This window comes from Bubalus kerabau, chromosome 2 (genome assembly GCF_029407905.1).
Source record: "Bubalus kerabau isolate K-KA32 ecotype Philippines breed swamp buffalo chromosome 2, PCC_UOA_SB_1v2, whole genome shotgun sequence".
In the NCBI taxonomy this organism is placed as follows: domain Eukaryota; kingdom Metazoa; phylum Chordata; class Mammalia; order Artiodactyla; family Bovidae; genus Bubalus; species Bubalus kerabau.
In genome coordinates, this window is record NC_073625.1 from 165,595,155 (window position 1) to 165,618,109 (window position 22,955).

A 22,955-nucleotide genomic window follows, 5' to 3' on the forward strand; every position below is an offset into this window, starting at 1 on the left:
AGAATCACCAATATGTCCCTGTGTGCATGTGTGTGTATGCTCAGTCTTGTCTGGTTGGAACCCCATGGACTGTAGCCCGCCAGGCTCCTCTATCCATGGAATTTCCCAGGGAAGAATACTGGAGTGTGTTGCTAGCTTTTCCTCCTTGGGACCTTCCACTCAGGGATCAAACCCACATCTCTTGCGTCTCCTGCATTGATAGGCAGACTGTTTGCCACTGGTGCCACCTGGGAAACCCTAATGTCCCTCAGTTCAGTTCAGTTCAGTCGCTCAGTCGTGTCTGACTCTTTGCGACCCCATGAATTGCAGCACGCCAGGCCTCCCTGTCCATCACCAACTCCCAGAGTTCACTCAAACTCATGTCCATCAAGTCGGTGATACCATCGAGCCATCTCATCCTCTGTTGTCTCTTTCTCCTCCTGCCCCCAATCCCTCCCAGCATCAGAGTCTTTTCCAATGAGTCAGCTCTTCGCATGGGGTGGCCAAAGTACTGGAGCTTCAGCTAATGTCCCTGTGTAGTACTAAACAATGAGATCAGTATAGTATAAGAAAACTAATAAGTAGGGGACAAATACCTATGAGAAGTTTCTGTGTTACTGTAATCGTTTACTGAGAATTGAATCACAAAATTATAATTCTATCATATTTTTGTTTAAATAATTATTTAATGATGATTTCCTCTAGGTTGTACATCCCACAAATAGTAGGATTATGTCTGGTTTGTTCAGTCTTATGCTTCCAGCATCTAGCACAGCTGGGAACACCATAGAATAGGCAATGCATCTTTATTGACTGAATATATAAACTGGTTATTGTCTGTGCTTTTAGAAACCTGGAAATTGAAAGTATAACATTTTATAGTTTTTCTTGTTTTTGACACAGTTGTGTTTTCCTGTTATTTTACTTCCTATGCTTTTCACGATGCAAGTGAAATGGCCAGCCTGATACTTACTACACCAACCAGCATCAAAATTTCTGTTGAGGTCTGTGCCAGTGCAAGTAGATCCAGCCCTGGTGGAGCGGGTCTTCCTCCACATTCGGTTCTGAAAGTGCAGTGTGTGGTTAGGACAAGTATAACAGAACGGCTAATTTTAATTTTATCAGCCCCTCTTAGTATTGGTTCTTATACCGTGGTCCAGGTGTAGATGTAGCCGTCAATATTGACCACAGGCAAGACATAAAAGTCTAGCTTGTCGAGAAATTCTGTAATGTGGATCTCACGTCCATAGGTCCGAACAGCCTGTGTACAAATTACAAAGCAGAATTTTATGGAAAATGGTATGCATTATGCACTGAAATTTACATAGACCGGACAAATGTTGACTCGGATAACAAAAGTGGTTACCCTTTTTGAGGTAGAGATTATTAATATTGATAAAAAGCAAATAGCAAAGTATTACTAATAGTTTTGTTAAAAATAGTTTCTGATTCTCTGCTTCTAAGTACTCGGTTTTATCCACACATAACTCATTTAGATATTATTTTTATTTTAACTTTTTAAAGATGGACAAAATTGTAATAAAATTAAAAACTTTTAAAGAACATAAATCCTTATTTCCTTTGGAATAGTAATTGCAATAACTTTTTTTCAAAGTTAGTAGGATATGAGAGTAAGGCCTATTCCTAGTAAGTAAGGAATGTCTGTGATGGCTTTGCATGTTCCTTATACTATCATCTAAAAATTTGTTTAATTTTGATGAGACTTCTTGTAGACGGTTTCACTAGAGGAAGCGTCTGACATGGAAGAAGAACGAAAAGGCCTCCTCCCACTGTGAAGAGAGATCACTCTGATGGGTTTTGGAGAGGTTCTCACTAAGTCTCCAAATTGCATGATGATGGAAGTCTTTTTTTTACTCCCCTTTCTTGAGAAAGGAGCTCTGTTAAGGGTCTGGCTCTTCCTGCTAAGTGATGTGGATATTTACGTATGAATGAAGGAGCTTATATTGATTTATTATATTCTCTTAGTCACACTTCCTCAGCCCCAGGATCATACCAAATTTACCTTCAGCTCTTCCCTAGGCTTGCTTGAATAGATTTTAAAACATTTAAGGCTTCTATGTAGTAATGGTTTTTAAATACTCTTTGTGGCTCTACACATGTATGTTTATTAAAATAATGATAAAGCATGTGCTTTTTAGGTTGGAGGAGGTATAAAGTAAGTTTTGTTGGTGGTCTATGATTGGAGGTAACCAAAGTAATGATGAAAGTTCTTTCTCCTAGAGAGCAGATGGTGAGTGTGCATGCTAAATTGCTTCAGTTGTGTCTGACTCTTTGCAACCCTATGGACAGTAGTCTGCCAGGCTCCTCTGTCCATGAGATTCTTCAGGCAAGAATACTGGGGTGGGTTGCCATGCCCTCCTCTGGGGGATCTTCCCGACCCAGGGGTTGAACCCATGTCTCTTGCATCTCCAGATTCTTTGCCACTAGTGCCACCTGGGAAGTCTTGTAGATGGTGCAATAACTCACTGAAATTAAATGGTGCCAATCGGACACAGAACATGTCTAGAAACCAAGAACCTAATGAATAGACACAGAAAATGCTTTACACAAAAGAAAGTATATTGTATATAAAAATATTCTTATATTTTTAAAGTACTTCAATATTTTAAATGTAATTTTACTTTTGAGATAATTTTAGAAACTTATGGAAGAGTTGCAAGTACAGGGAGTTCTCATATACCCTTCACCCAGGTTCCCCAAATGTTGCCATCTTACATAACCATGGTACAATGATCAAAGTGAAGCAATTAATAATGGTACAGTACTATAAACTATAGACTTTAATTCGGATTTCACTATTTTTTTTTCACAAATGTCCTTTTTCTATTGTAGGATCCAATCTAGGCTCCCACATTGTATTTGGTTGTCATATCTCCTTAGTCTCTTCTTATCTGTGACAATTCCTTTGACTTTTCATTATGACTTTGACATTGTTAATGAGTACTGGTCTGGGTATTTTATAGAAGGTCCCTCAATTTGAGTTTATTTATTTATTTTTTAATGATTAAAAGGAGGTTGTGCATTTTGGGAAAGAATACAAAAAAGATGGTTTATCTTCTTAGTACATACTATCAGGGGTTACATGATATTGATTATATCTTGCACTGGTGATGTTACTAGTGTTGTTAACCTGATCGCTTGGTTAAGGTAGTCACTGCTAGGTTTCTCTACTGTAAATTTTGCTTGTGTAATATAGTATAATACATTTTTTGGGGAGATGCTTTGATGCTGCAAATAACCTATTTCTCTTTAAACTTTTACCCCATAATTTTTGTTTCCATCTATAGGTTTTCATAACATATTTATTATTATGGTGCTCTAATAATGGCTTTCTGTTTTGCTCATTTGTACATCCATTAGTTGTAATTCTTCTATAAGAAAGAATTGTTCCTTCCTTTTCTTTCCTGACTGCATTATCTTTTTATATCATTTATGGGCTTATGGATATTTAAAAGGATTTTCACATATATCTTACCTTGACCTTTATAGAGGAGTGAAAAACAGTATCATTTACAGTAGGGGCTTCTATGTGTTATTTTCTTTTATTCTGAAGTATACATTGATTATTATCTAGGAGGTAATGGTCAAGTTAGTGGATTACCCACAATCACACTTTTCAATGACCTATTTACTGTACTTACTACCTGTTAGCCTTTTTCCCAAAGGTGGGTGAGAAAATTAAGATGAGTGAAATTCAAATAAATAGAATTTGCTAACTGTTTTAAAATTTGCCTTATCAAGTTTTCTAGGTGACCTTTATAGCTTGGAACTTGGACCTATGATTTTTTTTCTGTGCTGCTATTCTCTTATTATAGCTAATTTATAAGGGATTGATTGAAACAAAAAAAATACTTTCTACTTTACTCTGTCAGTAACCATCCTACATACTGACCTCTCTGACAAACCACTGGCAAAAGGCAGGGGAAATCCACTCTCTGGCATGGAAACCGCAGTCCATGAAAATGGCAGGCTTATTTGATCCAGGTTTGCCAACCTATTGCAAACAAAAGGAAAAGGAAGACCCTGATTCATCACATTCAGAGGTTAACATTCACTACCGGTCTGGGCTTTGGACTCCACTGGTAACACTTGACAGCAACAAGATATATATTCCATGATTAAATTAAAACATAATACTTGCACAGTGTGTTCTTGCCTAGAGACACAGTGTTTGAGCTGGAGGCTTACATGGCTGTTTGTTATTTTTATTAAGCTTGACAAGCTTATATTTTAAGAAGATGCTTGATTACTCTGTTTAATTGTACTCACATGGAGGTTATTTTCTATTGCTATTATTAGGTGACATGACCAAGACAACTGGATAAGTAATTAGAAGTAATCATGATTGTTGCTAATATTGTAAGTTTTTTTTCTTTTCTCCCACTTATTCCTTGTCTTTTTATTTTCTTCATTAGAATTGCATGATAAAAATGGCATTAGAGGACGACAGTAACAAATTGTTGATATGCTGTGTAATGTTGTCTGATAGACATGAAGTTTATGAACCTCTTTAGCAAATGGATTTGCAAATAACATCTGGGAGAGGAGAATTTCATCAAGGTAGATGATCATTTACATTGCTTACAGGAATGTGGTTAAATTTATAGGACTTCTCCTATTTTATTGCATTTTTTCCTTTTGGATAAATCAAAATAATGATTTAAAAATTCACACATGATAAAAGAATCTGGGTACTCTGTTTGATTCCCTGAGGGATTTAGGCAGAGAAAGAATTATAACAATGCTTGAGATGAACATGTCTGTGAAACAGATGTTACTGTGTTAGAATTCATTGATTTAAAGTACTCAGACATGGCAAGGTTATGGTTAAAAAGGATTACCTTGAGGAGGTATATAGTGTTTCCTAAAAATGTAGTTCCGATGGCACTGCGAGAGATGAGGTCTGGATTTTCACTGGCGACTTGTTCAGTCCATGCCTCTATCTACCAAATGGAACCATTGATGGATTAATGTGACATTCTCAGTTCAGTTCTCAAGGCAATGTCTGTCTAAATCACGTAAACTTCATACCGTTTCCCAATTGTTGTACTTCTCGTAACTGTGTCCAGTAGTGCGGACTCTGCTATCAAACTGAGCCTCCAGCATGGATCTCAGGTTGCTTATCAATACCCTGTAATAAACCAGAGGAAGCGCTCCTGTGAACATAAGCATGTTTCCCAGTGAACATATGCAACAACCCAGAGTCTCTGCTCGTTAGATGTGTCCTCTGATTATGCTCTTCAACTTCAGCTCCTTGTCTCAGAAAGTGAGTAAATCATTGAGAAGGGTACCAGAGAGTATGAGTAAGGCAGGCTCTTCTTTGGCCCAAACTTGTTTGGCTGTCCTTGAACCTTAAATTTGAAAAATGATTTCCTTGGTATCTGGGGCACTCTGGGTCAGGGCCTTGGGCTGCCACACAAAAGCATGCCCTCAAGCCTACCTATGGTCTTTCTTGCTCAAGACTTCCCTTGTTTTAGCACTGAAAGTCCCATGTCCCAGTAACCTATTCATTCCCAGGAAAATTGGGACATCCAGTCACCTGAGGCCTTTTTTTAGGTTTTGAGAAAAACACCTCAATGGGTGAAAATTCAGAAATATTAATAAGCTTATAAAGATTCATTAGACAAAAGAACAGTGAGTTTAAAGTACTAGCTTCCGCTTGTCTTTCTTTTGGCATGTTTAAAGTAATCTAAGAGTGGTCCTGTAGCAAGGTAATATGAAAATTGCTGACAGAAGTTTTGAGGCCTGCTATTTCCTAAAAATGATTATTCGGGTGGAAGTGTGTATTATGAGGCAGGGGTGAAGGTGTGGGTATGTGTGACTTTGACTTTGTAGCTTCTGAGTGGAAAGTGTATTTCGAAGGGACACAATTTTATGAGCATTAATATCCTTGGTCATAACAATGTAAACATTATGGGCAGTAGCTAGCTTGCAGAAACTTCTATTATCCACAGTCAAGCCTTGAAATGTTTTTATCTGACACAGGGAGAATTGTAGCCGCACATCAAAAGTCTTCTCCTCTGACTGCCCCAAGGGCATTCTGATGAAGTATGTCAGGGACATTCTCTGAACCTCCCTCCTGGTCTCTCCTTCATTTGGTTAACCTGGGTGTGAACTTGCATCTGTTTATGGAAAAATGCAGTAAATCAGCACTCAATGGTATGGATTTCCTAGCAAGAAGGAAACACCGTCATAAGGTCTTAACTCTCTTAAGTAGTATTAAAAAAATAAAATGGAAAAGGAGAAGAGTTTAAAATTTATTCTGTGGAAAGAAAATTTCCCAGTAAGCACAACCATCGGTACTTTGTTAGTGTATTCATTTCTACGGCCGCTGTTAGTTAGCACAAACTAAGTGGCTTAAAACAACATGAATGTATTATTTTATGGTTTAGAAGTCCAGCACAGGTCTCACTGGGGTAAAAATCAATGTGTCCACAGGGATGTGCTCCTTTCTGGAAGCTCCAGGGGAGAATCTGATTCCTTGCCCTTTATAGCTTCTAGAAGCTGCCCACGTTCCTTGGCTGTTTGCCCTGCTCCATCTTCAAAGCCAGAAACAGCAGCTCAAGTCCTTCTCATGTTTCATCACTCTGACCTCCTCTTCTGCCTCTCTCTTCCTTTTGTAAGGACCCTGTGATTACTTTGGGCTCATCTAGAATGCTGCTCTGTGTGCTGTGCTTGGTTGCCCAGTCTTGCCTGACTCTTGCGACTCCTAGCCTACCAGGAGTCTGTAGGCTGCCAGGACTGTAGCCTACCAGGCTCCTCTGTCTATGGGATTTTCCAGCCAAGAATACTGACTGGAGTAGGTTGCCACTTCCTGTTCTAAGGGATCCTCCCCACCCAGGGATCGAATCTGTGTCTCCTGCATTGGCAGGTGAATTCTTTACTACAATGCCAGCTGGGAATCCTATTTATTTAGAATAATCTACCTATTTTAAGTTCAGCTGCTTAGCAGCCTTAATTCCATAGCAACCTTAATTTCATCTACATTCTTAACTTTTCTTTGCCATTAACGTAACACATTCAGATGTTCTAGAGATTGGAATGTAGTCTTTTTCATGGGGTAGGGGGGAGTCATTCTGCCTGTTATGGTTAGGAACAATGATTTTAATAAGTGTTATAATTAGTTAAGTTAATTATAACACCCAGTTGGATTGTTAGGAAATAGGGTAGAATTAGAAAGAATCTAGAGTTAGAAATCAAAAGATCAGGGTCATGGTTTTACCTCATATGCAGATTGGTTTCAGCAAAGTCATTTAATCTCTGGGCCTTACTTTCATAATTTTTATAATGGGGTATTTGGTTACTTGGTATTCAGTGTCCTTTTCAGTTCTAAAATGCAATAACCTGACTCAAATTCATAGGTCTTTGTCATTTATATAGATTTTTTCAAGGTTTATGGAAAAAAGTTAAACTATAGTAAAGTTGCCAGTTATGGGCTTCCCTGGTGATTCATACCATAAAGAATCTGCCTGCAATGCAGGATACCCAGGTTTGATCCCTGGGTTGGGAAGATCCCTGGAGAAGGGAATGGCTACCCATTCCAGTATTCTTGCCAGGAGAATTCCATGGACAGAGGAGCCTAGCAAGTTACAGTCCATGGGGTCACAAAGAGTCAGACATGACTGAGCGACTAACACTTTCACTTTTTCACTTCACCATCTTCATAAACTCCAGAGAAGCAAGCGTCTAGAATAGAGATGGTTTAGGAAAATGATTTTCAAATGTAACTAAAAACTAAAAACAAGCAAAGCCAAAGCAAGCAAAACAAAAACCTTGAAAACTAAAAATCAGTAGGCAGAAACCTTTAAGAAAACAGCTATATTCCAAGATCTTCAATTTGAAAGAACAAATCCTGCCTGGTAAGTATAAGCTTCTCTAACAGAATGGCAAAACTAAAAATACAAGAGGAAATGGTCAATGACATCCGCTTTCCCTTTATCAAGATTTTCCATTTTCAGTGAACAAGTAAAATAATCGTCTAGGTCACATGGCTTCTTAATGGGTGCCCAGAGAAAAGAAATCATAAATTAATTGCTCCCAGCCTCAGGACATTCAATAGATGTTTGTATCTAAGACCATAACCATGGTGATTTCTGACCTACCACGAACCAGCTCTAAATGGAGTAGGAAGTAGGGTTTCCACAGCATGTTGCAATATCTTTACTTTTTCATCCAATCTTCAGATTCAAATTATTTGGGAGAATAAGTGACTACTAGGAGGTTGGTGTTTTGTTTGGTACTAAAAGGAGACATTCTGTTAGAGTTATTATTACGTTAAATATTAAACATTTTCATCAATAATCAAAACAAAGAAGCATAATAAAACCAATTAGATTTAAGATGACACCCAAGAGTAAAAGTGTCCTCTAGTAACTTACAAAAGACTTTCAGAATGAGGTTGAAATGTGGTGCTGAATTTTGCCTGAAGGTAGGGGATTGACCTTAAATTAGCCCTTCCAGCCCTATGATTATTTGATTTTATTAGATTTAGGATAAAGCACTACTTTAGCTATATTACAAAATATTATTACTAAATAATGAGCTTATATTCCAGGAGATTAAAACAATGCCTCTTAATGTAACAGGGACTGCATTACAGCTCCAAAGTACAGAGGCATGTACACTATTTTATACTTTTGTATGTTTCTTTTGTAGCGCTATGCAACTTCCTTTTTTTTTTTTTTTTAGTATGCATGCAAATTAGATAACAGACTCCCAGCAAAGCAAGAAACACAATGTCTGAGAAGGAGAGAAATGACAGTTTTCTCCTCCTTTTAGATTCCTGAAAATGGAGTATTTGGTCACTTCCCAGAATACACACCCATTGCCAGTGAAGAACATTACTGTGTACACATTGTTATCCAAGGACACTTTACTATTTAGATCTGCAATATGCAGAAAAATGTTACAGATAGAGAGTAACAATCAGTCTCTTCCTGGATTGGGTAGGATACAAACCCACCACAAGTTTCTATCAACGTTCAGAACCGTAAGTGTGAGATTTACACCATCCAATTCTTAGTCTTTGTGTACCTAGGGTACAACATAAGCATTTAAAAATATAGTTATTTTTCTTGGTGCACACATTTTGAATTTTTTTCCCATGGTAATTCAGAATCTGATTAAAACTACCAACTGATGCAAGTCTTGGTGAAGAGAGCTAGAATCACTGAAAAATCTGAAAAGCTGTTTTGGTGAAACGTGTGCAGTAAATGGTTCCTGTTACATAGAAAGTGAAAGTGTTAGTCGCTCAATTGTGCCTGACTCTTCGTGACCCCATGGACTGTAGCCGGCCAGGCTCCTCTGTCCATGGGATTCTCCAGGCTAGAATGCTGGAGTGGGTTGCCATTCCCTTTTACAGAGGATCTTCTCGACCCAGGGATTGAACCTGGGTCTCCTACACTGCAGGCAGATTCTTTACTGTTTGAGCCACCAGGGAAGCCCGTTATATGGAAAAACTGCAAATTCTTGCTGGCAGGAAACCATCTAAATACACATTAGCTACCATATAAGGTAATAATGGGATGCCCAGGGACTGCTTGCAGCCCTGGCAAAGATAATGCTGGTGTGCTTCTACAGGATTTCTAGGGACTTATTATTAGTTAATATTTAGAAAATTATAAGCCACTAATGTGCTAAGCAAAAATTAACAAGATCTTAGTCCTCAGGGAACATCCTGTGTTCTACATGAGACAGCATTCATACACAGTTCCCCAAAAGTTTACCTGGTCTAAAAGTGCATGAATTTTCTACCCGCTAAAAAGAGACTGATACATGATTAGAAGCTGTTCTACCACTTTGTGATCTGAGTAGAATAAGGACATCAATTCAAGCCACTAGGGTTAGCTTATGGTCGCTGATCTTCCTTTTGTTTTTCTTGAAGGCTTTTAAAGAAACTGTCGTCTTTTTGAATATTATTGAAGGCTCCTAAAGGCTAGAATTTTAGAAGTCCTTCCTAGTGTAATGAAAAGAGCAAAATATCACAGACATGAATCTCAATCACATTTCAAAACATACTGTGTTATATCTTCCTTTTAAAAAGATAGTCAATTTTTACGGTCATATTTTGACACTTCCCTCAGGCCGAAGCAGATAGCTAAGCTGTGTGAAGTATGATAATAGGGTTAAACAAAACAGTTTTTATTGACCTTTAAAAAATGTATATGTCCCTTTTTATACAGTAGTACAAATAGTAAAATAACAGCATTCACAGCAATAACAATGTCAGTTAAAATTTATTTATATATTGTTTAGTTTCATCTTCACAACAGCCCTTTGAAAGTGGTATTATATTTATCTTCACTTCATGAAATACAATTCTAAGTATCCTTTCTTTATAAAGACAAAGAAACTGAAGCTCAGAAAGGTTAAGCAAATTATCCAATGTCACACAGCCAGGAAGTTGCAGACGCAGGATTTAAGTCTTGTGTATTTTTTTCCCAAAGCATTTACTTGTTACATTATGCTTCACCACTTCTCCTGATGGAGGTGAAAATTTTACAGGTGATAATTTTGATATCTTTACTGGCATAAATACTAGTATATATTTTTAAGATGTAAAAAAAATAGAAAATTTTTGTTAAAATTATGTAGGTCAGTTTCGCAAAATGTAATGGAGACTTGTGCTTGTGGTTGGGGATTGTTGGGTAAATATTTGGTGGTTCAGAGCTGGAGCTGGAGACTGTCTCTTTGCTCCTTGCTGACCCACTCTTTGGAGGAAAAACTCTGCTTTAGACTAAAGACTAAAGTTGAATTTTTCTACTTTAGTCATTTAGTTTAGTTATTTCCACCTTCCCTCAAATGAAGATGGAGGGAAGTTCTAAGTCTAAGCATCAAGTCTGTTCTCTGCCTAGAGTGTCATTTTTTTCCTTGTCTTGTCTGGCTAACTCATCAGTCTTTTTTTTTTTTTTTAATTTAATAATTCTTTAATAAAAGGCCTTAGTCATTTTTTTTTTTTTGGATGGGGAAATTTTCCCTTAAGTTTAATACACTTTTATTTTATTTTTATTTTTTTTGCCTTAAATGCTAATTTTATTTTATTTTATTTTTTTATTTTATTTTTAAACTTTACATAATTGTATTAGTTTTGCATCAGTCTTTTAATTATCAGCTGAAGGCTCCTTTCCTAGTGTGGCCCCCTGTGATCCTTCAGCTTTATTTATTCCCCTGCATCTCTAGCTCTTCACTCTTCTTGACATCTATTAAAGGGGGTGAGTCCTATCTTTTTCCCCAGCCTTTATTATATGATAGATTGGCGCTCACTATCTATTTGTTGGCTCAACAGATGGACAACTGCCTTCACTTAGGAGAACATTGAAAACTAGGATCAGGTCAAATATCTGGCTAAAAATTTGGGATTCTAGAGCCAAGCCTGTTTTTATTAGAGCAATAACTCAACACGAAGTCTCTCAGGCCTAATGTCATAAGACTTGAAATTCAGGGCCAGCTCTGCTGTGACCTTTGTGTGGGGCCCTGAGGAGGCCATTGTCTTGGTCTTATTGTTATCTTCCTGGGGTGAGAGAATACATGACAGAGAGTTTTCATAACCATAAAACATAAGCTTACTCATATCGTAGTCCATTCTGCCCCAGAAAGTCTTCCACAGCAACAGTATCTTCTGCTTTAACACGGAAGTCCACTGTACTGTGAGGTGTGACTTGTGTGACCGAATCTGGTTTCCAGAAATCCATCTGAATAAGGAATAAGACATATTATATTGGACACCAATAATTCAATGGGTGAATCATCACTAGTGAGCACACTACCCCAGTGGATTATTATGAATCAAATTATCCATGAAATCTCTTATAAACATCACCTTTATTTGAGTGGACAAAAGTTGGGACCAAGTAGTTGGATGTCAATAAAAGTGTTTACACACACATACATACATAGCATTAATTGTCAACAAGCATGAAGAGGGTATGATTATCTCCCATAATGGTAGTTGATTGCAATATTCTATAACTGCTCTTTTCTCTTTATTGATTTTCTAGAACAGTTGCTTATTGGTGATAGCAGTGTTTGTGGTAATGGATATATGTGATAAATGAATGATGCTGAATTGCCTGGAGCCCAAAATTTAATAGAAATGAAGCTTTCCCTTTTACTTTTCAGTGAATTCATTTTATGAGTTTCTCTTGGAACTCAGTGCCATACAGATCACATTAATGTGGGAACCAGAGCATCCCTGACCTATGGAGGATCCATCAGGGAGGAAAATTGTAACTTTCCACAGTGGTCATCTTGGCACCATGGACAGAAACAAGATAGTCTCAAGAATCCAATAGTGTGCTGACATTTTCATTTGTTCAATTATTTGTCAACAATCACTGAGGACCTACTATGTGACAGATTTTATTTTATTGGGCTCCAAAAGCACTGTGGATGGTGACTGCAGCCATGAAATTAAAAGTTGCTTGCTCCTTGGAAGAAAAGCTATGACCAACCTAGACAGCATAATAAAAAGCAGAGACATTACACAAAGGTCCGTATAGTCAAAGCTATGGTTTTTCCAGTAGTCATATATGGATATGAGAGTTGGACTATAAAGTTCAGTTCAGTTCAGTTTGGTGGCTTAGTCAATGTCTGACTCAATAGAAGACCCCATAGACTGCAGCATGCCAGGCCTCCCCGTCCATCACCAACTCCCGGAATTTACTCAAACGCATGTCCATTGAGTCGGTGATGCCATCCAACCATCTCATCCTCTGTTGTCCCCTTCTTCTCCCACCTTCAATCTTTCCCAGCATCAGGGTGTTTTCCAAGGATTCAGCTCTTCACATCAGGTGGCCAAAGTATTGGAGTTTCAGCTTCAACATCAGTCCTTCCAATGAATATTTAGGACTAATTTCCTTTAGGATGGACAGGTTGGATCTCCTTGCAGTCCAAGGGACTCTCAAGAGTCTTCTCCAACACCACAGTTCAAAAGAATCAATTCTTTGGCTCTCAGCTTTCTTTATAGTCTAACTCTCACATCCTTACATGACTAGTGGAAAAACCATAGCCTTTCCTTGACTAAACGAACTTTTGTTGGCAAGTAATGTTTCTTCTTTTTAATATGCTTTCTAGGTTGGTCATAACTTTCCTTCCAAGGAGTAAGCGTCTTTTAATTTCATGGCTGCAATCACCATCTGCAGTGATTTTAGAGCCCCCTAAAATAAAGTCAGCCACTGTTTCCATATCTATTTGCCATGAAGTGATGGGACTAGATGCCATGATCTTAGGTTTCTGAATGTTGAGCTTTAAGCCAACTTTTTCACTCTCCTCTTTCACTTTCATCAAGAGACTCTTTAGTTCTTCATTTTCTGCCATAAGTGTGGTGTCATCTGCATATCTGAGGTTATTGATATTTCTCCCAAAAATCTGACTGGAGAAGGGAATGGCAAACCACTTCAGTATTCTTGCCTTGAGAACCCCATGAACAGTATAAAGAAGGCTGAGCACTAAAGAATTGAATCTTTTGAACTGTGGTGTTGGAGAAGACTCTTGAGACTCCCTTGGACTGCGAGGAGATCCAACCTATCTATCCTAAAGGAAATCAGTCCTGAATATTCGTTGGAAGGACTGATGGTGAAGCTGAAGCTCCAACATTTTGGCCACCTGATGCAAAGAACTGAATCATTGGAAAAGACTCTGATGCTGGAAAAGATCGAAAGCAGGAGGAGAAGGGGATGAGAGAGAATGAGATGGTTGGATGGTATCACTGACCCAGTGGACATGAGTTTGGGCAAACTCTGGGAAGTAGTGAAGGACAGGAAAGTCTGATGTGCTGCTGTCCATGGGGTCGCAAAGAGTCAGACATGACTGAGTGACTGAAAAACAACAATAAAAACAACTATGTGCTAGGCTCTGCACCTGAGACTAGGAACACACTCATGAGCAAATCAAACATGGGGAGATTTTAGAGGCAATTATGCACAAAGATAGGATGACATATTTGATAATTCTGATGTTTTTCTTTGTGGATGTGTGGTTTCCAATCTCCTTTTTACCTTGGGAAAATATTAACCAAGGACATCCTGCCTCTAACAGGTCTCTGATTTTCTGTTCTTTCCTTGAGCTGAATAAAGGCCTAGAAGCCTAAGGTGACCCTGACATTGGATCATTCTCTGCTCTTTGTCTCTCCAGTACCTGTTCAGATATTTATGAGCTAATCTCAGGCTAGAGATGTGGCAGGTGGTGATATTTAGGATTGTTGCTTTGGAACTTGGGAGTTTGGGCAGACTTAGAGGTTGTTAAATAGAAACTGATGATGTAAGATATTAAGATGACTCAATTTTAGATATGCCTGTGGAGAACCCAGTTGCCTATCTCCTGTCCTGGTAGTTTTCCAGCTACTGCAGATGTCTAGAGGATGCTAAATCATGAGTCAGGGTCATAGGGAATGTCAGCACAGTGGGAGTTGGGACATTAGGATTACACAGAGGGATTTCGGAAGAAAGAGAGTGAGTGTGGTTGTCATTAAGTTGCTGAAAGGAGAGAGTATTGATAATTTGATAAGGATTGGCTACAGAATGTGATGAGAAGATAAAGATGAGAGGTTAAAAGATAGTGAAGGAAGGATAAAAGCTTATCATGATAAAGATAGAGAAAGCAAGAGCTGGTGATGAATTCTAGTTAGCCAGGACTGTAGAAAGAAGGGCCATGAAGACAAGCACATTATAGGAGAAGTTTTTAGAAGTTAACTCTGGGGCTTCTCTGGAGAATGAGAATCCTCCTGCCAATTCAGGAAACAGGGGGTTCGATCCCTGATCCTCAAAGGTCCCCCATGCCCCAGGGCAACTAAGCTCATGCACCACAACTACTGAGCCTGTGCTCTGGAACCCAGGAACCTCAACTACTGAGCTCATGAGCCACAATTACTGAAGCGCATGTGCCCTAGAGCCTGTGCTTGTCAGCAAGAGAAGCCACTGCAATAAGAAACTCGTGCACTGCAACTAGAGAGTAGCCCCGACTAAACGCAGCTAGAGAAAGCCCATGCAGCAATGAAGACCCAATACAGCCGAAATAAAAAAAATAAATGATACCAAAAAGTTAACTGTGAATGTGTGTTCTTCATAAATATCTGTCATTCCATGGTGGGATGGAAGAGGGAGGTGTTTCTTGGTTACAGACACAGAGGTTTAGAATTGGTAAAGAACATAAAGTTGTCCAAGCACATGTAGGCAATTAGACAGTGCCCTACTCGCACAACCCTGGGACCTTTTAGTGTTGCTCAGGAGACTGTTCACTGCCAAGATCTACATATCTGTGCTTGAAAGCTCTCCCAGAACTGGAAAAGGCCTAACAGCTCACAGCAGGCAGGAGCTGCCAAAGAAGCACTTTCCAGAGAATTGCTTAATCAATGACCCTAGAAAGTAAGTGTCTAAACATTCCAATTCTCTCACTTCTCAGGTGGGATAATTTTGAAGTGTGTGGTTTGCACCCTTTCCTAGAGTTTCTCTGTAGGATGAAGCTCTAGTCATCCTCTATGCTAGCTGACTTTGTAGTGTCCCTTCTGTTGGCTGCCCTCCCTTCTCTGCATCACTCCTCACTTCTCTACCCAGGCTCCCTATACTTTCCAAGTGAAATCTGCCATTGAATCTTTGTTTAAGGATCTGGTCTGGAAGAACCTATATTAAGATGTTAGCTTTCAACCTAGAGTAGCACAACATTCTTGGTGATGGTTCTAATACAATCTTGAATATGTCTAGTACTGCTTCAGAACAGCCTAATTGCCTTATAGATAGTTTTCTTTTTGATATTAAATTGAAAGTTGCCTTGCCTAATCTTTTAACCTCTTGTCCATCTGTCTTGGCTCTGCCAAATATTGGTGTCTGTATATATATAGCATGGATGTGACAGTTGGACTGTGAAGAAAGCTGAGCACCGAAGAATTGATGCTTTAGAACTGTGGTGTTGGAGAAGACTCTTGAGAGTCCCTTGGACTGCAAGGAGATCCAACCAGTCCATCCTAAAGGACATCGGTCCTGGGTGTTCTTTGGAAGGAATGATGCTAAAGCTGAAACTCCAGTACTTTGGCCACCTCATGAGAAGAGTTGACTGATTGGAAAAGACTCTGATGCTGAGAGGGATTGGGAGCAGGAGGAGAAGGGGACGACAGAGGATGTGATGGCTGGATGGCATCACCAACTTGATGGATGTGAGTTTGAGTGAACTCTGGGAGTTGGTGATGGACACGGAGGCCTGGCGTGCTGCAATTCATGGGGTCGCAAAGAGTCGGACACAACTGAGTGACTGAACTGAACTGAACTGATACATACACACACATATAAAAAAATATATGTGTATTACAAATGGGATAGAGAAATCTCATAAACATGTTTGACAAAGTACTTGCTGACCTAACCTGAGGTCCCTTAAAACCTTCAGTTTGGTAAGGAGAAAATTGGTCAGCAAACATACTGACATCCAACACTATGGAGTCCTATAAATATGATGGAGACTTACTAACCTGGGCTTAGTAATCAGTGCTTCTTAAGAGACACTGAGCCAAAAATCAGGAAGATTATAGCCCCAAAGATGTTTATAATGCATTAAGTATGGTTACAAATGGAGAAGGCAATGGCACCCCACTCCAGTACTCTTGCCTGGAAAATCCCATGGATGGAGGAGCCTGGTAGGCTGCAGTCCATGGGGTCGCGAAGAGTCAGACATGACTGAGCGACTTTTTTTCACTTTCATGCATTGGAGAAGGAAATGGCAACCCACTCCAGTGTTCTTGCCTGGAGAATCCCAGGGATAGGGGAGCCTGGTGGGCTGCCATCTATGGGGTCACACAGAGTCGGACACGACTGAAGTGACTTAGCTTAGCAGCATGGTTATAAATAATAAACTTAAAATATCAGCACAAAGAGACCTGAGCTTAGTAACCAGTGCTTCTTAAGAGACACTGAGCCAAAAATCAGGAAGATTATATAGCCCCAAAGATGTTTATAATGCATTAAGTATGGTTACAAATAATAAAGCATTAGCACAAATAAAGCATTTCAATAATTACCAACACTTTGTGAGTGAGATCTATGTTTATAATATGGAAGTAGAGCAAAATATATGATCTGAACTGTGGGGAATTGAATTGTAAGCTAAGGAGTTGCCACTAGTGGTAAAGAATCCACCTGCCAATGCAGGAGACACAAAAGACACAGGTTCAATCCCTGGGTTGGGAAGATCCCCTGGAGTGGGAAATGGTAACCCATTCCAGTATTCTTGCCTGAAAAATTCCGTGGGCAGAGTAGTCTGATGGGCTGCAGTCTGTGGGGCCACAGTCAGACATGGCTGAGCAACTGAGCACATACACACACACAGATACACAGATTGAGGTTATAAATTTATAAATCCGTGTATCTGAGTAACAAAGAACCATAAAGAATATTTGTTGGAAGATAAAGGAATAACTTTAAGTGATAGTACTGTGAGAATGTCAACTAAACCATCCATCTGGCTAATAACCAAAGAGTCCATCCTAAAATGTGATACAAAACCAGTGCAAAAGCAAAATAAAGTAGTGTATTCACCCTAAATTCTTTTGGGAATAAGAAGGACATGCAAACAAATTAATAATTATGTTGGAGAATTTCTATTCTTCACATATTTACACATAGTTGTTTCTTCACATTGTGTTTGACTGTAAATTCAGCATAGGATTAATTCTTCATTTATCTTGATGAAATTTTCCTTTGTTGTTGGAAGAGGCGATAACTTCTACTCTAGGTCTAGTTCCAGACAGTGGGGAGGAACTTACAAGTATAATAGGAGTGATGGAACATTAGAAGACTGTAACAATGTTACTTTGGTTGTGTACCTGAAGCTAGAAAAACAGAATTCAGGAAAAAGTATAGAGAGAAGGGGATAGGTTTTGTGGTGAATGCCTCTAATAAAGAAACAAGGAGGTAAAATAAAACCTTTATTAAACAATTAAATATAAAAAGAGGGAGGCTACTAAAATCCAGTGTGGTCACAGGTCTCTTCAATACATTCAACTTTTAAAAGGACATGTTCAAAAGCTGGGAGGAAGGACACATGGCCAAGGATGAATACAAAGACTAGATGCCCTTGTAATGATTTTATCAGGAAGGCTACAGTCCAGAATATGCTATACTTGCAAGATTACTAAGAAGAGTAAAACCTTTTTTTCAATCATATTGAAAATAGAACGAATAAAGAAGAAACATGCTGTCTCTTGGAGCTAAAGCATAATGTTTGCAGCTGAAGAGACGAAGTAACCTTTTTTAACTCTTGTGTGGCTTTTGTCTTTTCTAAGGAGTTACACAATCTCTTATTTTTTCCTACTTCTAAAGATGAAATTTCTAAAGATGAAATTACCCTAAGTAAATCATTTTTCACATGTTAAGATTTTAGCAGAAATACTTTCTGTGGAAAGAGAACTTTGAGGCCCAGGGTAGATAAGGAGAGAAGGGATTATACTAGTCAAGTATTACATTCAGAATCCTGGATCTCATGGTGCTTATAATAACATACACATAGTTTTTACTATGTAAATTCTTTCCAAGTGCTTTACTTATATTAGTTCTTTTAAATCTCACAAAATTCTGTAAGGTAGATGCTCTTATTCTCCTTATTTGACACATGACATGGTTGACACCCAGAGAGGCATCCAAGGTCCAGCTAGCAAGTCATAGAGTCAGGAATTGAACCCAGGAAATCTGAGTCCAGATTCTCTGCTCTTGACTACTAGAAAATGCTGAATTTTAGGTAACTAAAAAGGCAGAGGATGTGACTGCAAACTTTTTCTCAGCAATCTTAGAGGAATCAGAGCTTGACGGGATCGCTGAAAAGTGGAGGGGGCACGTCTTGGATTTCATAAACAAGAAGACAGGTGAATCTCAGAAGCAGGATCTCCCAGGGCCCGACATAGATACTAACAAAGTTAACTGGAAGCAGATGGGTTGTGAATGCTCAGAAAAGGGAGCCGTGATCCTTGGGAGCCAGCACGGTGTACAGCAAGAGTAAGTCAAGCCCAATTAACTTCATGTGATGATTGAAAGAAAACACTAGCCTGCCAGAGTGCTGAATTGGGATCTTAGCAAAATGTTTGACCAAGTCTCTACATTTACATTCTTCTTTATAAGCGGGAAAGCACAGTGTTAGCTGTAGGTAACACCACAGTAACATGGATAGGAGAGAAAACTCATCTGAGATGCGTTGATTTATCAGTCACTTTCAGTGCTTACTTAACACTGCATCTGGCATACTGGAGACTCTTGATAAATAGATATTGAAAGAATGAATCATGGAAGATGCCTCTAATTCTGTACTGACCCTTTACTTAATATTTTTACTCTATCCATGACAAAGGTAAAAGTTAAGAAGACAGGTTTATCAAGCTTGTTGGTGATGTGAAGTTAGGGCAAATTATTTCCCTGAGTGAATTCATTTTTAAAACTGTCTCAGTATGCAATAAAGATAATTTTTAACCTACTAAATATATAATAAAATCCTGCATTTAGGTTAAAACATCAGTTAGGCAAGTATAGAAGGAAGAATACCTTGCTTCATGTGAGAGGGTGATGCATATGAGAAAAAAATACCCTGATAGCTTTGATCGGAATTAGGTTTACTATAAGCTAAGAGCCTTCTAACTGTTCAAGCTGTAAAAAGAATTTTATACCCCATTAGTAAGTGTCTGCTTTACAAATGAAAGCAGACAGTGGCCCCACACTATGTATTAATCAGAGTACACCTGGAGGTCCATTGTCCATTCTGAGAGCTACATTAAAAAAAAAAAGAAATATAGACAGAAAGATTGAGCTATGTCCAGAAGTGACCAGAATGACCAAGAGTCTGTAAACCCGTGCCAAGAGTATTGATAAATCTCAGAAGTGAGACAGTGTTTGACTCAGCTAGGTCCAGTGGGTCACGGTTAAGGTAGTTTTCAGCTCAGTGTAATGGTTTGAATGGTTTGTAAGGCAAATGCTACTTTGAAAAAGAAGTATTCCTACTATCCTTGGAAGTACTCAAACAGGTTTTATTAGGGCTAGCAACCAGAGATGCTATTTCTACCAAAAAAGTTCAAATTTAAGTGAAAGCCTGCAATAGATGACTTTAAATCCTCTTTCAGATCTAACTTTCTGAATCTGTTTCAGTTTGTGACACTCTCTACCTTTTTTCCCCCTCCACATCTTAAAAGCTAAAAAGATAACTATAGAAAGATAATGGATGTATAGATAGATACTTAGGAACTGATAGAATGTTTTGGTTTTTATATTAATGAAAAGACAGCATTGGATCAAGTAAACTATTAATGGTCTACAATAGCTCCCTGCCACTTATATATATATATATATATATATATATATATATATACTGCTGCTGCTGCTGCTAAGCTGCTTCAGTCGTGTCTGACTCTGTGCGACCCCATAGACGGCGGCCCACCAGGCTCCCCAGTCCCTGGGATTCTCCAGGCAAGAATACTGTAGTGGGTTGCCATTTCCTTCTCCAATGCATGAAAGTGAAAAGTGAAAGTAAAGTCGCTCAGTCCTGTCCGACTCTTCGAGACCCCATGGTCTGCAGCCTACCAGGCTCCTCTGTCCATGGGATTTTCCAGGCAAGAGTACTGGACTGGGGTGCCATTGCCTTCTCCAATATATATATATACACACATATATATACACTAATATATATATATACATACACTAATATATATACACACACATGCACTTATATATATATATAATTTAAAATATCAGTTTTAATCCCATAATACAGTAAATAAAAAAAAATAAAGTAGCCTAGAGATTTTGGTTTCTTAATAGTAAAGTAAAAATCACTCATGACTTTTTATCATTTTTACCCGCTTCAAGTCCTATCATTAAGAGGGCCTGAATCAAGGTCATGAAAACTCAAGCTGTTTGATTTGGAATGAAAGAAAATCAAAGAGAACAGATGATACATGGGATGTGGAAATGACTTTCAAGTTGGACCAAAGCCCAGTTTTTCTGTAATATCCAAGTTGATCATTTTTCTCTTTTGACTTAGAAGGGAAGTTGCTATACATAAGATGTTCTTTGACCTTTGCAACAATTTTGACTCATCCAGTTGTCATGCTCAGGCAGCTCTTTAAAAAGTTACCCTAGATTTATAATCCTGTAGGGCTTATGGCAATCGAATTTAGGCAGACAAAGAAGGCATGGTGGCACTAAATGTTTTTCAAGTTTTTATTTCTTGCTACAAAAGTGCGGTAGTTAATATTTCATGTCATTTTTCCCTTAATGGAATCACAGTGCAATCTTAAGATTTTAAAAAATAATCTAAGATTTTTAACATATTGTTATAGGAAACCTATAAGCATAGATTGGCATTTACCTGCCTGGTGCTGGCCAACTCATGGAGTAAGCTGATGTGATTTTCATCTTCAACATGGACACGGAACACCTTGTCACTGAACAATGAGATACAGAAGAAGAAGAGAACATTAAAAATTGGGTAATGTGTTCAAATTTTTTGGTTAACAAGGAAGGATTTGCTAATTTAAGCCGTAGGCTACTCACCCTTCAAAGTGCTCACCAGAATGATGAGCAGATGCTAGGGTCATGGTCACGAGAATCAGGAACGCCAACATTGTGCCTGACTAGGTCTTTTAGGTAGGTTTCACCTGCTTTTATAATCCGGGGTGTTCTCTGTGTTCTGATTGCAGATAGGCACTGTCAGATCTTGATTAATGGTTTTCCTAGCATTGTTGCCTTGGTAGCTGTGTAAAGTCTAGAAGTCTATCTCTCCCAACACCTGTGGAAACAGAGCAAATAATATGAACTTCAGCCTATCTAATTTGGATGTCAGACCTTGAATATCTGGAGGAAAGGAGCTTTTTACATTTTTTTTTTTATAAAATACTATTTTAATTTTATTATTTCTGAATACATTGGGTCTTTGTTGCTGTGTGCAGGCTTTCTGTAGTTGCAGCGAGTTGGGGCTACTCTCTTGCTGTGGAGCACAGGATGTAGGCACTCCAGCTTCAGTTGTGGCACACAGGCTTAGTTGCCCTGAAGCATGTGGGATCTTCCTGGACCAGGGATCCAACCCATGTCCCTTCATTGGCAGAATGAATTCCATTCATTGGATTTTTTGTTTACTGCTGAACCACTAGGGAAGTCCCAAGAAGTTTTAAATAAAATTTATTTTGTAGCCTTTTTTTTTTTTTGATTTGAGAAGTACATACAACAAATTCTATAGATTTAAGTATAAAGTTTAGTGAGTTTTGAAAAATGTATATACCCATGTAATAAACATCCCAGTATCCCAGTCAAGGTATGGAACATTTTCATCACCCTAAGAAGTTCCTTGGAGAAGGCAATGGCAACCCACTCCAGTACTCTTGCCTGGAAAATCCCATGGACAGAGGAGCCTGGTAGGCTGCAGTCCATGGGGTTGCTAGGAGTCAGACACAACTCAGCGACTTCACTTTCACTTTTCACTTTCATGCATTGGAGAAGGAAATGGCAACCCACTCCAGTGTTCTTGCCTGGAGAATCCCAGGGATGGGGCATCCTGGTGGGCTGCTGTCTGTGGGTCGCACAGAGTCCGACACGACTGAAGGGACTCAGCAGCAAGAAGTTCCTTTGAGCATCTTTTCAATCTATTTCTGTACTCCCCTCAGGTTACACTATTCCTATTTCTAGCTTTGTGTATTAATTTTGTCTATACTAAAACTTGATATAAATGAGATCATATGGTATACATTTCTTTGTGTCTGGTTTCTTTCATTCGTGATAATGTTTTTGAAATTCATTAGTGTTTTGTTTTTATTATTGTTTTCTTCCTTTTTATTAGCAAGTTATATTTTATTGTACATAGCAGTTTATTTTCCTGTTGGTGGATATTTGTATTGTTTCCAATTTTGTATTATGAATTAATCTGCAATAAACCTTGTATGCAAGTCTTTCTGTAGGCATGTGTTTTCATTTTGCGGGGGATAGGTTACATAGCTATTGAAG

General features: G+C 38.6%; 1 protein-coding gene and 2 long non-coding RNA genes across 4 annotated transcripts in view; 2 read left to right on the forward strand and 1 right to left on the reverse strand.

The window, feature by feature from the left end:
• The window catches only part of CPB1 (carboxypeptidase B1), a 36,286-nt gene extending 14,703 nt beyond the window's left edge, over positions 1-21,583 (reverse strand). The window contains exons 1-8 of the mRNA XM_055569398.1: positions 21,513-21,583; positions 21,328-21,403; positions 11,566-11,690; positions 5,032-5,131; positions 4,842-4,943; positions 3,893-3,994; positions 1,130-1,240; positions 953-1,043 (exon numbers count right to left, since the gene is read on the reverse strand). Of these exons, the coding sequence (XP_055425373.1) occupies positions 953-1,043; positions 1,130-1,240; positions 3,893-3,994; positions 4,842-4,943; positions 5,032-5,131; positions 11,566-11,690; positions 21,328-21,403; positions 21,513-21,583 (778 nt within the window). The remainder of the gene's footprint in view (positions 1-952; positions 1,044-1,129; positions 1,241-3,892; positions 3,995-4,841; positions 4,944-5,031; positions 5,132-11,565; positions 11,691-21,327; positions 21,404-21,512) is intronic.
• The window catches only part of LOC129644059 (uncharacterized), a 202,455-nt gene that overhangs the window by 107,916 nt on the left and 71,584 nt on the right, over positions 1-22,955 (forward strand). Inside the window, exons 7-9 of one of the 2 annotated variants that reach the window (XR_008710717.1) lie at positions 4,416-4,560; positions 5,070-5,266; positions 15,833-16,128. The exons of the other annotated variant lie outside the window; for it this stretch is intronic. This is a non-coding gene — a long non-coding RNA (uncharacterized LOC129644059). Of the gene's footprint in view, positions 1-4,415; positions 4,561-5,069; positions 5,267-15,832; positions 16,129-22,955 lie in introns of those variants that run through there. 2 annotated transcript variants of the gene reach the window in all.
• LOC129644061 (uncharacterized) lies at positions 18,867-22,887 on the forward strand. The gene is made up of 2 exons (XR_008710720.1): positions 18,867-18,971; positions 21,299-22,887. It is a non-coding gene; the product is annotated as an uncharacterized LOC129644061 (long non-coding RNA).